Genomic DNA, 13,985 nt, shown 5'->3' with positions numbered 1-13,985 from the left:
GATTCTGGCATGCATTTTTCCAGGCAGAGTATTATAAATGTTGATTCGATTCTGAATAGTACTGTCGGTGCCATTCCTCACATATGTTGTTATGGGTTAAATAGGTTTTTGTGGGCTGGCCTGGAAACCCAACTACATCTATGATTTTCCCCTAGAACTAGAGAAACAATCAAGCCTTTCTGAATTGACTCTCTGGAGGAATTATAACAGGCTGGAACAAAAATATTTCATATATCTCTCCATTTTCCAAATCACATAGAAAATTAGGACTGTTGTATCATTATTGTTGAAATAAAAAGCTCCAGTAACTAACAGAAACCGGAATTTTAATGGAAAAGTTTGGTCATAAAGTTAAGCTTTGAAAATTGAACTGAGAAGCAAAGCTAAGTTCTTCAGCAGTATCCCTAAAACTTCATTATTCGGCAACTTTTTTGAAAGCATTTTTCCTAATTAAATTTAAGCCCAGTGATAGAGCTGTGGGAAATAGCAATAGCCACGAGAAGCATTTGTTTACTTATTTTCGTGCTACTTTCTTATTCTTGCCTTGCACACAACAGGGTCTTCTGAAACATTGGACTGAATAAACTAGACTCGGCCAGATAGACGAATAAAACTCTCTTCCTAACCATGAATGACTAAGAATAGCTGTGAGACACTTGGGTAGTGAAAATGCAACCCAGAATATGTAAAGTACACAGGGTGCTTGAGACTAAACGCTGCACCAGCTTGGTGTTGGAACTGCAGAGACCACGCGAGTGTAACAGACCCACTGCGGTCATGCGGCTCCCGTTTCCAGCCTCCCACGTTGTGCTGGGGCAGCCTTCCCTGAGCGCTCCTTCGCAGTGGCCGTGATGGCCCCAGTCTCAAGGGATCAGAGATCATTAGGAAAACCAGGAATCGTGGCTGTTATCTCTTATGTGGCTGGAACAAGGTAAGGGCAATGAGATGTAGTGATCCCATTATTTTCCTTCTTTTTTATTTTGTTTTCTCTTCTTCTTTTTTATTAAAAGAAAAAAAGATTCTTTTTGTTAACCTCTCCATCCCCCCCTCCTGCCTCCCCTAACCTTGCTTTTGACAGGATGTTGGCTAGGAACCAGAGCCCATTTTGGCTTAGCCTTAAGGGCAGCTGTTTACAGAGTAGCGGTGTTACATAGGGTTCCTGTGTCGTATGTCTGTGTAACACTGGATTTGGATCTTGTATTTAGCTGCCAGAAGTGACTGTGATGAAGTAGGGGAGATAAACTGATAGATTGGCTGTCAGAAAGATGTTGGGAGTCAATCAGATAAACAGGGCAGAGAAATAGCTTGCTGTTTTCTAGTGATAATAAACCAGAGGCCTCTGGTCCCCGCATTTTTAAATGTAATTGCCATTGTAGTAATAATGTCTAAAATAAGCAAATGAGAAAACATCACAGGAGGTTTTTTATTTGCGATTGAGATATCCTTTTCCCTTTTGCAATAAAGTTTTGTCCTATATGGAAATGAGTATTTTTACAAATTTGTTTTGCTTCTTCCAGTGCCTATTTACATAAACAAATGACAATTAGAGAGTGAACTACTTTCGTAGGAATTTATCCCTCCTTCGTTATCCTCCCACAGACTTTGGCTGTTTAACTTGATGAACTATCTATATTGCTCCCATGCCTTACCTACAAAATAATTACTTATTTTTGTGAAGAAACAAGTTTTAAAGTCAAACCTGTGTTATTGACAGGTGATAAGCAGGAAGGAGTTTATTTTAGTGTCTTCCCTTGGATTTCTCTCAGAAGATTTTTTATTTATTTATTTATTTATTTTTGGCTGCGTTGGGTCTTCGTTGCTGTGCGCATGCTTTCTCTAGTTGCAGCGAGGGGGGCTGCTCTTCATTGCGGTGCGCGGGCTTCTCATTGCAGTGGCTTCTCTTGTGGAGCATGGGCTCTAGACGCGTGGGCTTCAGTAGTTGTGGCACGAGGGCTCAGTAGCTGTGGCTCACAGGATCTAGAGCGCAGGCTCAGTAGTTGTGGCGCACAGGCTTAGCTGCTCTGAGGCATGTGGGATCTTCCCAGACCAGGGCTTGAACCCGTGTCCCCTGCATTGGCAGATGGATTCTTAACCACTGTGCCACCAGGGAAGTCCCTCTCAGAAGATTTTTGGAATTTTAATCTCTGTTGCTGTTTCCCTGTATATAGCACTTGTGTAGGAGAGATGATATCTAGTTTATTATTGTAATTTAAAATTCTCCTTCTTTAGTGTTTAACTTTTAAATCCATTGCTTCTTCTCACGTGGGACTTTAAGATCCAATGCAAATTCTTCAGTCTGTGTGTAAGATACAGATTTAGGCTTTGATTGCATGCGGTGGGATACCCAGTATTAAGAGGAGAGTAGGAGAGTGATTTAGAGTTCCCCTGGAGTTAATTGTGGGGCTGAGAGACTGGCTGTCTGTATTGTGTTTCCAGTATGCACATACGACTTTCTTTAGGTTCCTTATTAAAGTTGTTGTGGCTGTGAATGTGTTGGTGTCATATATGGTTAAGTTATTTATCAGTAAGCATGCTAGGGTACCAGCTGTGGAAAGCAAGAGAGTGAAGTCCACACTTTTAGTTATATCTAATAAAGGCTTTTTGCCTAAGGAAGACCTTCCTGACTGCCGGAGGTTATAGGTCAGAAGTTAACCATGTACCATTATCCTGTTGGTGAGAAGCTGATGCGTGTTCCTCTTTGCCACCCAGCCCTTCCCACCTGACCTTTTATAGATTCTCCACTGATATCGATGAGGTGGACAAAACTAATCATAAAAACAATGAAGGGAATGTTGCATACTCATTGATCCATTTGAAATGAACTGCAGTACAATAAGTCTTTCAAATGGACTTTGTTCTCAGCTATTGCTTATAGCTCTTTTTAAAGATATATAAATATGAAAGGGTTAGTGGGAATTCAGTCATGCTCTTGCCACTGAGTTGTCCCTTATTGATTGTAGTTTAGAGCTGTCACTATGCCATTCAGAATTCCTCCTGTGCCCTTTTAAAGTCAGTTGGTGCTGGGAGATGATAAATAAATCACTTGCTTTCCTTTTTCCCCAGCTCCTTCGAGAACTCATAGAACGGAAGACCAGCTCCTTGGATCCCAACGATCAGGTGGCCATGGGAAGGTAATTTAGATATGGCTTTCTATTCATGCAAGTAGCCTGTATAATAGTTTCTCCCTCTGAGTCTCCTTAATTCAGCCTCCAAGGCAACGATTGGTCCTATAATTATAAAAGTTGAGAGTTCCCTGGTGGCCTAGTGGTTAGGATTCCGGGCTTTCACTGCTGTGGACCGGGTTCAGTCCCTAGTCAGGGAACTGAGATCCCACAAGTCATGCCACACAGCCAAATTAAAAAAAAAAAAGTTAAGCAAGATAACAAGAACTAGACAGACAGAGTGATGGAAATTGTTTACCCTACCTACATTGCCTTAAGTGCAGTTTGAATAAGAGATTATAAAACGCCTATAGGTGTTTATTTTAGGGTTTGTTTCACAAAGTCCTTCTTAATCTCTTTGCTCTCTGGATTGGGCTGTGATTTTATCTGTATCAATCTCTGACCAGTGGGTAAAAAGCATCCACCCAGATGCATGCTCTCCGCTGTCAGGACGTGGCACTGTGCACAACAGGTTCCTTGCTCTGGGAGAGTGTGCCCTAATTTAGACCTCCACCCCTTCAGTGAAAGCTGTGGCACAATTAGAAATGGAACGTGGCGGCATCACCCAGATGTCAGGGTAGAATGGAAAGTAGTGAAGGAAGGCCCTTGTGTATGCTTCATCCTGTGGCTGGAAAATAAAAAGGACGTTGAGAGTGCTACCTAATGAATAGTGTACATTTAAATAGCCATGAGCCATAATTTGCAAAAGCATGAAAGGAAACAAAAGCTGCAAGTATCAGAATGGGATTCTGGGGCAGAGCAGCATTTTGAGATCACAATGAAAAATTTGTGTTGATGAAATAATTTTATGTGAGTAAAACATGAATTTTAGGGTAGGATGTTGATATTTTGTATATCTCTGGAATGCTATAGAGAGCTGTTCACCATAAATTTAATGTGATAGAGCAAATTGCATTTAAGTGATGATTATATTGTACATTTATCTGACTTTACAATAAAATAGATTATGGTAATTAAGATTATATTAAGATTACAGTAATTGGATTTCCCTGGATTTTTTTTTTTTTTGATGTTAAATTTTCATTGTGTAAATCAGGTAAGATGAGTAGCTGCTGCTGTTTTTCCTTTTTTCCCCCCACATTTGTTCATATGAGCAATATATGAAGATTTTCTTAGCCCAGTATCTTTTATTTGAAAAATTAATTTCTTTTAATCTAAAACGACTGCAGACTACCAAATGTAAAATAGATAGCTAGTGGGAAGCGGCTGCATAGCACAGGGAGATCAACTCGGTGCTTTGTGATCACCCAGAGGGCTGGGATAGGAAGGGTGGGAGGGAGACTCAAGAGGGGGGGATATGGGGATATATGTATACATATAGCTGATTCACTTCGTTATACAGCAGAAACTAACACAACATTGTAAAGCAATTATACTCTAATAAAGATGTTAAAAAAATAAAAGTAAAATAAAATGACTGCAGAATATATGAATCTTGTTTGGATCCTGATTCAAGCAAACTAACTGTAAAATTGAGACGACCTCGGAAATTTAGAGTGAATATTTGATAGTAAAGAATTATTGTCAACTTTTTTTAGGTGTGACAGTGGTATTGAGATTATATTGGGGCTCTTGGTATTGAGATTATATTGCGGGAAAAAAAGCCCTTACCTTTGAACAACACATTCTGAAATATTATAGCTGAAATGAAAATTAAATAAATAAAATGACTGTAAAACTAGTATCAATAGTGGATAATTCTTAACACTTAGCAAAAAGTGGAAAGCACAGGAAAAAGCAGTTGGGCATTAACAATGGGAAAATTAGATTTAAAGAATTCACGTGCTCAAACCAAACAGCAGCTGCAATATTAGTCATAGAACAGGCCGCACAGCTAAAACATTAAAAGCAAACCCAAGCAGCTATACTCAGTTTGATGGGTTTTCCTGCAGACTGGTAGATTTAGTGCTTGTCACAGTAACTCCAAATACTAAGGAGCATTGTTAACCAAATTTGCTGTAGAATTTCCCAGCTGCCATTTGTTTTTGTTTTTGTTTCTTTAAGCCATTGCACAAATCCTCTTCTGTTGATTAGTCTCTTTGGCCCCAGACTGTCTTGAGGAAGTTGATGTAGGTTGATGATTTCTTTCTGCAGTGTTGTTAGTGAGAAGTGGATACATGTAACTATTTCCATTAGTGATGATGCATAACATCGCTTGTGAATTTCCTAGGCAGTGGCTTGCAATCCAGAAGTTAAGAAGCAAAATCCACAAGAAAGTAGATAGGAAAGCCAGCAAAGGAAGGAAACTTCGGTGAGTTACTTTTTAGAAAAAATGTTAATCTTGTGTGTTGTTATCCTTATCTCTTCTCTTGCATGTTGGCTATTACATCATTTTTCTATTTCTTTTGATGATTCTGTTTTTCAGGAGCAGAAAAATAACTAAAGCAATATTTGAGGCTTTTTTTGAGACTCCGGTTTTTTTTTTACTCTGTAATGGAAAGATAGTTTCAGTTACTTCTTGTTCTACTGTTGTGAATGGATGGGTTAAATGATATTTGCATTTCCCTGAAAGAGAAATAATAAGGAAATAAGACAAGATCGTTGAAATTGCCTTAGTTTTAAAAAATGATTTCTTTACAACAATATAAAAATTGTATTTTGGAGTCTTGTTTAGACATAGAATTATATTGGTCCATTTTCATGATGCCATACATGTACGCAATATGCTAAAAAGGTAAAAATGAAGGATTCCAGAGAATGTTAACACTGTGCTTAAATGAGATGAGGAATATAATTTGTATGAGAACAGAGAGACATTTCTGAGTGTAGGAAAGCCCTCAACCCTGTGAGCCCTTGAAGGAGTCTTAAAAGTATGGAGACAAAAGATGGGGCAAGAGTAGAATTGACGTTGCTATGCTTTCAGACTTAGATTCCTTGTAACTATTTTTATATATTACATAATATCACTCTCACAGGGCCTCAGTGTCAAAGAAACTACTTGTAATTCAGGTGCACACTGAAAAAAAAATGTTAAACTCATTGTGTTAGGACAGTTTTAGGCAGATAGCTAATCCCACATCCTTATTAGAGGCTGCCTGTCATTAAATTCCCTTTAGACAAATGTGGATCTGTCTCATTTTTAAATATCTTCAGAGAAGCAGATTTCACTACTTCAATTAACCTGTTTTAGTATTTAACAAAACTCATCAGGAAATGCTTATTTTTCTTTAACTTTGCAGAAGTGCAAAGTAGCTTTTCATCATCTTGTGATTGAAAGTCACTTTCTTAAATCTCAGGTTAAATTGTTATAATTTGTTTATGTTTTTTCATATGTTGAAGTTTCCAAGTCTTCATACTTGAAGTTTCCGAGTTTGTTTTCAGTGTACTGGTTAAGAGCATGGTCTCAAGAGCCTGACTGCCTGAGTTTGAATCCCAGCTTTGACAGTGTGGGATATGACACTCTAGTAGTTACTCCGAGCAAGACCCTTAAACTCTCTGTGCTAGTTTCTTCATCTGTAGAATGGGGATGATAATAGTATGAGACTTGTAGGGTTGCTGTGAGGTTTAAATGAGTAAGTATATATACAGCTTTTAGGACAGTGCCAGGGACGCAGCAAGCACTATATACGTGTCTGTTGCCATCATTCCTATCATTATTATTGCTGTTATTATTCCAAGACTGGATCAGTCTCCTCCTGGAACGTTCATTTACTTACTTACTCACATACATGCCTCTTTTGTACCTGTCTCTTCTGTACCCCCCGCCCCCTCGCCCCGGAAGGATTTAAAGAAGAATGTTATTACTAGTACTTTGTAATTGACCAGGCTGATTAAATACCTACTCTTTAATTTTGAGATTAGACTTTTCTCCAGTACGGTGCTTTTAAAATTATAGCTTTGAGAAAGACAAATACTCTGTGTTATCACTTGCATGTGGAATCTAAAAAATGAAACAAACGAATGTACCTAACACAACAGAAACAGGCTCACAGATACAGAGAACAAACCAGTGCTTACCAGTGGGGAGAGGGAAGGAGGGGGCGAGATAAGGGTATGGGATTAAGAGACACAAACTACTGTATATAAAATAAATAAGGATCAAGCATATATTATACAGCACAGGGAATATAGCCATTATTTTATAATAACTTTAGATGGAGTATAATCTATAAAAATATTGAATCACTGTGTTGTACACCTGAAACTAATAATATTGTAGATCAACCGTACTTCTAATTAATTAATTTAATAGCTTTGTGAGGCTTTAAATGTTCTCTAGAGGGAGGAGCCCAGGATTTCAGATCAGGAGACTGGCTCTGTCCGGCCCTATGATTTTGGTTGCTCTTTATTCTCTGAGCCTCACTTTTCTCATTTAATAAGTGGAGATACTAATCCCTACTTTATAGATTTGGTTTGAGGATTAAAACAAGGTGAATATGTCTGGTACGTAGGAAGCATTCGAAAATATTAGTTTCTTTGGTTTCTTGTGTTTATCTGTTGACATTGTTGCAAATATATGCTCTTCAAAAGAACTGAGAGTGGTCAAAAATGCCTTTTTTTACATTATCGTATGTTTATGAGTTTTAAAACTATTAGGGCAAGTAGCTATAATCGTGTGTCCCTTGAGGGCAAGTGTTGCACTGTTTTTTCAAGACAGTTCCAACCTTAACCGTCTACCGTAGTGCCTCGTAGACATGTTTTTGGATGATTATAACAGTAAAATTAACACGCTTGTCAGGTAAGACTTTCTGTAAGATGCAGCATCCACACTTCACAGTGTGAAGTGAGCAGACTAGGAAGAGTTAGCCTAGGGAAAGGCCACAAAGAATAGTGTTTGCCAAAACACAGACCTGAGAGTGTACACGTCCGTTTTGGGAACTGCATTTGTTTTGGCAGAGACTTAAACTGAGTATGGGGGAATGGCAGGAGATGAGGCTGTATGAATAAGTGAGCGCTAGATTGTGGTCAAGCTCAGAATTCAGACTTTATAGACTGTAGCAAGTCATTGAAAAATAAGGAAGCCTGAGCACCTGTCACAGATTGGAGGAAACTTAAGGAGACACCACAGTTAGGTGCAATGTGGGGTCCTAGGTTGGATCCTGGAAAAGAAAAAGGACACTAGGGTAAAAATGGGTGAAGTTTGAATAAGGTCTATGGTTTAGTTAATAGTATTGTACCAATGTTAATTTCCTAATTTTGATAATTACACTATACTTGTGTAAGCTGTTCACATTAGAGGAAGCTAGGTGAGGATATACATGAGTTCTCTGCACTATTTTTGCAACTTTTCTATAAGCCTAAAATTACTGCCAAATAAGAAGTAAAAAGAAAAGTAATAAATAAGGTCATGTGCTTTGAATTGTTTTGCAGTTTTATCATCAGTATTCACCTGGCTCTCTTTGTGAACATCAGTGTGCGGGATGTGGTCAGAATCAGAGTGATCTTGTTAGCAATAGCAACAACTAACATTTATAAAACTCTGTTGGGCACTGCAAAGCAATTTACATGCCGAGGTAGAAAAGGCATAGGCTCTGATGCTAAACTGTCTGGGTTTGAAATCTGACACTTCACTTACTGGCCTTTAGACCTTGGGCAAGATACTTTACATCTTTGTGCTTCAGTTTCCTCATCTGTCAACCTAGCATGATGATAAAAGGCACATCTCATAGGATTGTTATGCAGATTGAATTAGCTAATTCATGTAAAGTAGTTCGGAAGGTAAGTAGCTCGCCCAGGTTACGGAACTAGCAAGCACAAACTTGGATTTGAGCTAATTGGTCTGATTCCAGAGCCCATGCTTCTAACCTGTGGCTATTGAGTTGTTTCTCTGGCCAGGACCTTTGCAGACACCAAAATGGTACCTTGGCTACATTAGAATTCTGCCATGATGGATTTAACAAGGGGCCCAGGCTAGATGAGAATAGCATAAATAACTTCCTTAAATTAGACCCCCAGAAGAGCTGGTGGGATGTGCCAACTGTCATCACTGGTACTAGATTCCACCAGTGAGCAAGCTTTGCTCTGTGTGATATGGTTGGAGAGAGAAGAAATGTCCTAGCAAAGATGAACATCACCTTGTGGAAACCTTAGTTTAAATGGTAGCAGGTCAGTGGCATCATCCTGGTCAGACTGGGTGTGGCAGTTTGCTAGTTGGATGCTGGAAAATAACATAAAAAAAAGAAATGTTTTGGTTTTGGGAAGTAATTATAATTATTGATTATCAGTCTTTTACTCAGCATTATCTGTAAGTGGATTTGATCATGATTTAAGCAGAATTCATAATGTAAATGAATGAAGCTCTCGGGTCTTTAATAATGAGGTGTCATACTGTGTTTTGTGTTTGTCTATTCTTCTGCAACAAAATTATATTTATCTCTTCTTAGTATGGTTGGTAAAAGGTATTTTAATACTAAAACATGCATCCATCCTCAGTAGCACTGAGATTAGGTAAAATGCATTGTATTAAGTACACATTACTAAATCTGATTACTTCTTAAAGCCTGTCTTTCATCATGCAGCTAATAGTTATTGAATATATTTTACTAAAGTGTAAAGGTATTGCACAGAGCAGTGCCATCCAATAAAAATGTCTTTACCTGCGTAATTTTAAATATTCCAGTAGCCACAATTGAAAAGGGGAAAAAATGAAACAAGTGAACTTAATAATATATTCACGTAACCCAATATATAAAAAATATTATTTCAACAATTTATTGTTTTAAAAATTATTAGTGATATATTTTACATTTTTTGCATCTCAAGTTTTCAAAACCTGGAGCACATCTCAGTTTGGCACATTTCAGGTGCTCAGTAGCCACGTGTGGCCAGTGACTCCCAGATTGGACAACACAACTATGAGGTATAGTTCATAGTCTTTGTCTAGACAGTAAATTAAACCTGTATTTGGACACAGCCAAGAACAGTTTTCATTTTTTCAGATGAACAGTGAAGTTTGGCGAAGCCTAAAGACATTAAAATATATTTATTAATTGTACTTACACTTTATACTTAAATAAAAAGGTTATGTAAATAATTATATTCTTGTACATTAACGTAACCTTTGGGAGGGCATTTAGCTTACTTTTTCAATTTTAAATATGCATACTTTTCGATTCACCAGCAAAGCAATTCCACATCTCAAAATTTATCCCATAGAAATGTGTGAACAAACATACAATAATTTATATATAAGAATCTTCAGGCTTCCCTGGTGGCGCAGTGGTTGAGAGTCCGCCTGCCGAAGTAGGGGACACGGGTTCGTGCCCCGGTCCGGGAAGATCCCACATGCCATGGAGCGGCTGGGCCCGTGAGCCATGGCCGCTGAGCCTGCGCGTCCGGAGCCTGTGCTCCACAACGGGAGAGGCCACAACAGTGAGAGGCCTGCGTACCGCAAAAAAAAAAAAAAAAGAATCTTCACTTTAGCTAAGTCAGAAAGAGAAAGACAAATACCATGTGATATCTCTTATATGTGGAATGTAAAATATGACACAAATGAACTACAAAACAGACACAGACATAGAGAACAGACTTGTGGTTGCCAGATGGGGGGCAGTGGGGGAGGGATGGACTGGGAGTTTGGGATTAGCAGTTGCAGACTAGTATATATAGAATGCATAAACAGCAAGGTCCTACTGTATAACACAGGGAATTATATTCAATATCCTGCGATAAACCATAATGGAAAAGAATATGAATAGGAATGTGTGTGTGTGTGTGTGTGTGTGTGTGTGTGTGTGTGTAACTGAATCACTTTGCTATGCAGCAGAAATTAACACAATTTTGTAAATCAACTGTGTCAATAAAATAAATTTCTAAAAAAGTTTTAAAAAGTCTTCACTTTCGTACTGTTTAATATGGTCTTTAAAGGGGATAGGCTGTATAATGCCTATCAGCAGGAGGTTTAATAAATTATATTGACACGACAGAATATCCTGTAACTATGAAAAAGAATAGAATATGACAAAGTGGAAAAAAGCAAAATGCAGAATATTAAGTATCTTACAGTCTCATTTTTATGTGAAAATATATAAAGTTTATATTTGTCTTATATATGGAGAATGCCACAGACAAACTTAACAATGATTAACAGTGATTTAATTAACAGTGATTATTTCTGGGGTATAGGACTACAGGGAACTTGTCAGCTCTCTATACATTTCGGAATTTGAAATTATATATTATTTTTTATAATTAGGAGATAGGGACATTAAAAAATGTACAGTGAACAGATATTTTGTTGCATCTTATAAAAAGTGAAGAATTGGAAGCAATATGAATGTTCAAGTATATGAAAATATAGTTATGGTACTTCCATTCCTGGAATTTTGTATATAGCTTTGAGATACAATGCTAAGTGAAAAAAAAAGATATGAAATTATGTGTGTGTATGGATTTCTATATAAAATGAACATAATTGGGCTTCCCTGGTGGCGCAGTGGTTGAGAGTCCGCCTGCCGATGCAGGGGACACGGGTTCATGCCCCGGTCTGGGAAGATCCCACATGCCGCAGAGCGGCTGGGCCCATCAGCCATGGCCGCTGAGCCTGTGCGTCCAGAGCCTGTGCTCCACAACGGGAGAGGCCACAACAGTGAGAGGCCCGTGTACCACCAAAAAAAAAAAAAAAAAAATTAATTAATTAAATAAAATGAACATAATTAACCAAAATATTAAACTAATAATAAATATTAATAACAGTTCTTCTCTAGGTGGAAGAACTATGTATTTTTTTTATTTATTAATTTTTTTTTTTGCTGTATGCGGGCCTCTCCCTGCTGTGGCCTCTCCCGCTGTGGAGCACAGGCCCCGGACGCGCAGGCCCAGCAGCCATGGCTCACGGGCCCAGCCGCTCCGCGGCACGTGGGATCCTCCCAGATCGGGGCACAAACCCGTGTCCCCTGCATCGGCAGGAGGACTCCCAACCACTGCGCCACCAGGGAAGCCCCTATGTATGTATTTTTGTGTGTGCTCAGTTGGTTTGTTTTCTAAATTTTGTGTAATGAATTATGCTTTTTGTATTACTCTTATAATGGGAAAGATCTCATCACTATTATTCTTTTAAATTCATTTGTTAAAAATATGAATGAAATTTGGGAGGCTTGGCTATTGGTGGTGTAGTAGAGAATCAAATCTTTGATGTGTGTAAAAATGTTTTTAAAACTGTAAAACATTACACATGTGAAAATATTTATATCATATTTTTTTGTGGATAGTGTTTTGCCCAAGAACAAATTTTTCTGGTTAGAATTTTATTGGGCTGGGCTAAAAGTTCATTTGGGTTTTCCGTAACATGGAAAAACCCAAATGAACTTTTTGGCCAACCAATATACTATGCATATTGTCCTTCAGCTTCTCCTTTTATAATGAACAGAAAGGGATACCTTCTTTGAATTCTCTTTGGTGTAATTTCTTCTGTATAAGGTCAAATATTTGTTCAGCCTCCCTTCACCAGAGGATCTCAAAGCACTTTGTACAAAAATACCCTTTTTTTCTATTGGTGGGAGATGGAGGTGACATAACTTAAATTTCTGTAACACCTTGACTGAAGATCTAAGGATCAGACTTCTTATGTACTCAGTTGCACGTGTCATTTGAAGATGGGTGAGGGGCTTCCCCGGTGGTGCAGTGGTTAGGAATCCACCTGCCAATGCAGGGGACACGTGTTCGAGCCCTGCTCCGGGAAGATCCCACATGCCGCGGAGCACCTAAGCCCTTGTGCCACGACTACTGAGCCTGCGCTCTAGAGCCCGCGAGCCACAACTACTGAGCCCGTGTGCTGCAACTACTGAAGCCCGCGCGCCTAGAGCCCGTGCTCCGCAACAAGAGAAGCCACTGCAGTGAGAAGCCTGCGCACCGCAGTGAAGAGTAGCCCCCGCTCGCCGCAACTAGAGAAAGCCCGCGTGCAGCAACGAAGACCCAATGCAGCCAACAAAAGGGCGAAATGAAAGACCTGGTGGAGCTAGTGAGTGAAGGTGATTCTAGAAGCCTTTTCTGACTCAGGGAGCTAGTGAGTGATGGTGGTGGTGAGGTGTTCCATTTGAATGTTATGCCACTACCTGTGCTACTGCCAGTAGGTAGCTTTAATGACACTGAAAAATGATTAAGATGTGTGTAGAGGAGGGAAGATGAGGTAGTCATCTCCTCATTGTCTTTGTCTGGAGTGATGTTTAAGGGCTAGTAGATTGCTCAAGGGCACAGGTCTATCTACTCTTTTTTTGGACGTTGGAGCTCTGTTGAGCTACTGTCATTCACAATGTGCTTTTATCACACTTTTCTCCTGTAGTCTTAAGGAAAAAGTGTTTTTATGGTCGTGAGTGGTTCGTGCCTATGAATTGTTCCCTGTTGCACTCTGGAGCCAGGTATACCTGCGATCAGTTCTGGAGTTTGTTACCTGGTAGGGTGTATTTCCTTTTCTAGGTTAATAGTTACTAATGTTGCTGCCTGTTTGTTTCCTACTTTATTAGGTTTCACGTCCTTAGCAGGCTTCTGAGCTTCATGGCACCTATTGACCATACCACAATGAATGATGATGCCAGGTGAGTAATAGATTTAATTATATGTCTCAAATGGCTTCATGACAGCCCGATATTGACCTGTTCTACAGCCTGTCGCCCTCTCCATTTCTTCTTATCAGTGAACCATTTGTCATTGGCATCATAGCAAGGGTCCTCGTCACATCTCTTCACTCCCATCATTACTGTAAGACCAAAACAAAATTCCCGTAAATCTCAGTGCTGCCTCTGGTGGGTTTTTTGTTTGTTTTTGCTGTTTTGTTTTGTTTTTCACTTTAGCCACCTGCCTAGGACATCGGAGCTCTTCTCTAGACAGATGGGTTAGGACAGCACACACACTTGCTTCATGTGTTTG

The 13,985-nt window shown here is 39.1% G+C and overlaps 1 protein-coding gene across 1 annotated transcript in view; it reads left to right on the top strand.

Moving 5' to 3' along the window:
* The window catches only part of AATF (apoptosis antagonizing transcription factor), a 97,560-nt gene that overhangs the window by 59,259 nt on the left and 24,316 nt on the right, over window positions 1–13,985 (top strand). The window contains exons 9-11 of the mRNA XM_082861304.1: window positions 3,064–3,131; window positions 5,353–5,433; window positions 13,583–13,654. Of these exons, the coding sequence (XP_082717430.1) occupies window positions 3,064–3,131; window positions 5,353–5,433; window positions 13,583–13,654 (221 nt within the window). The remainder of the gene's footprint in view (window positions 1–3,063; window positions 3,132–5,352; window positions 5,434–13,582; window positions 13,655–13,985) is intronic.

Source organism: Leucopleurus acutus (genome assembly GCF_964270905.1).
Source record: "Leucopleurus acutus genome assembly, chromosome: 19".
In the NCBI taxonomy this organism is placed as follows: Eukaryota; Metazoa; Chordata; class Mammalia; order Artiodactyla; family Delphinidae; genus Leucopleurus; species Leucopleurus acutus.
The sequence above is the reverse complement of the archived record's forward strand: the minus strand, read 5'-3'. Positions and strand labels throughout refer to the sequence as shown.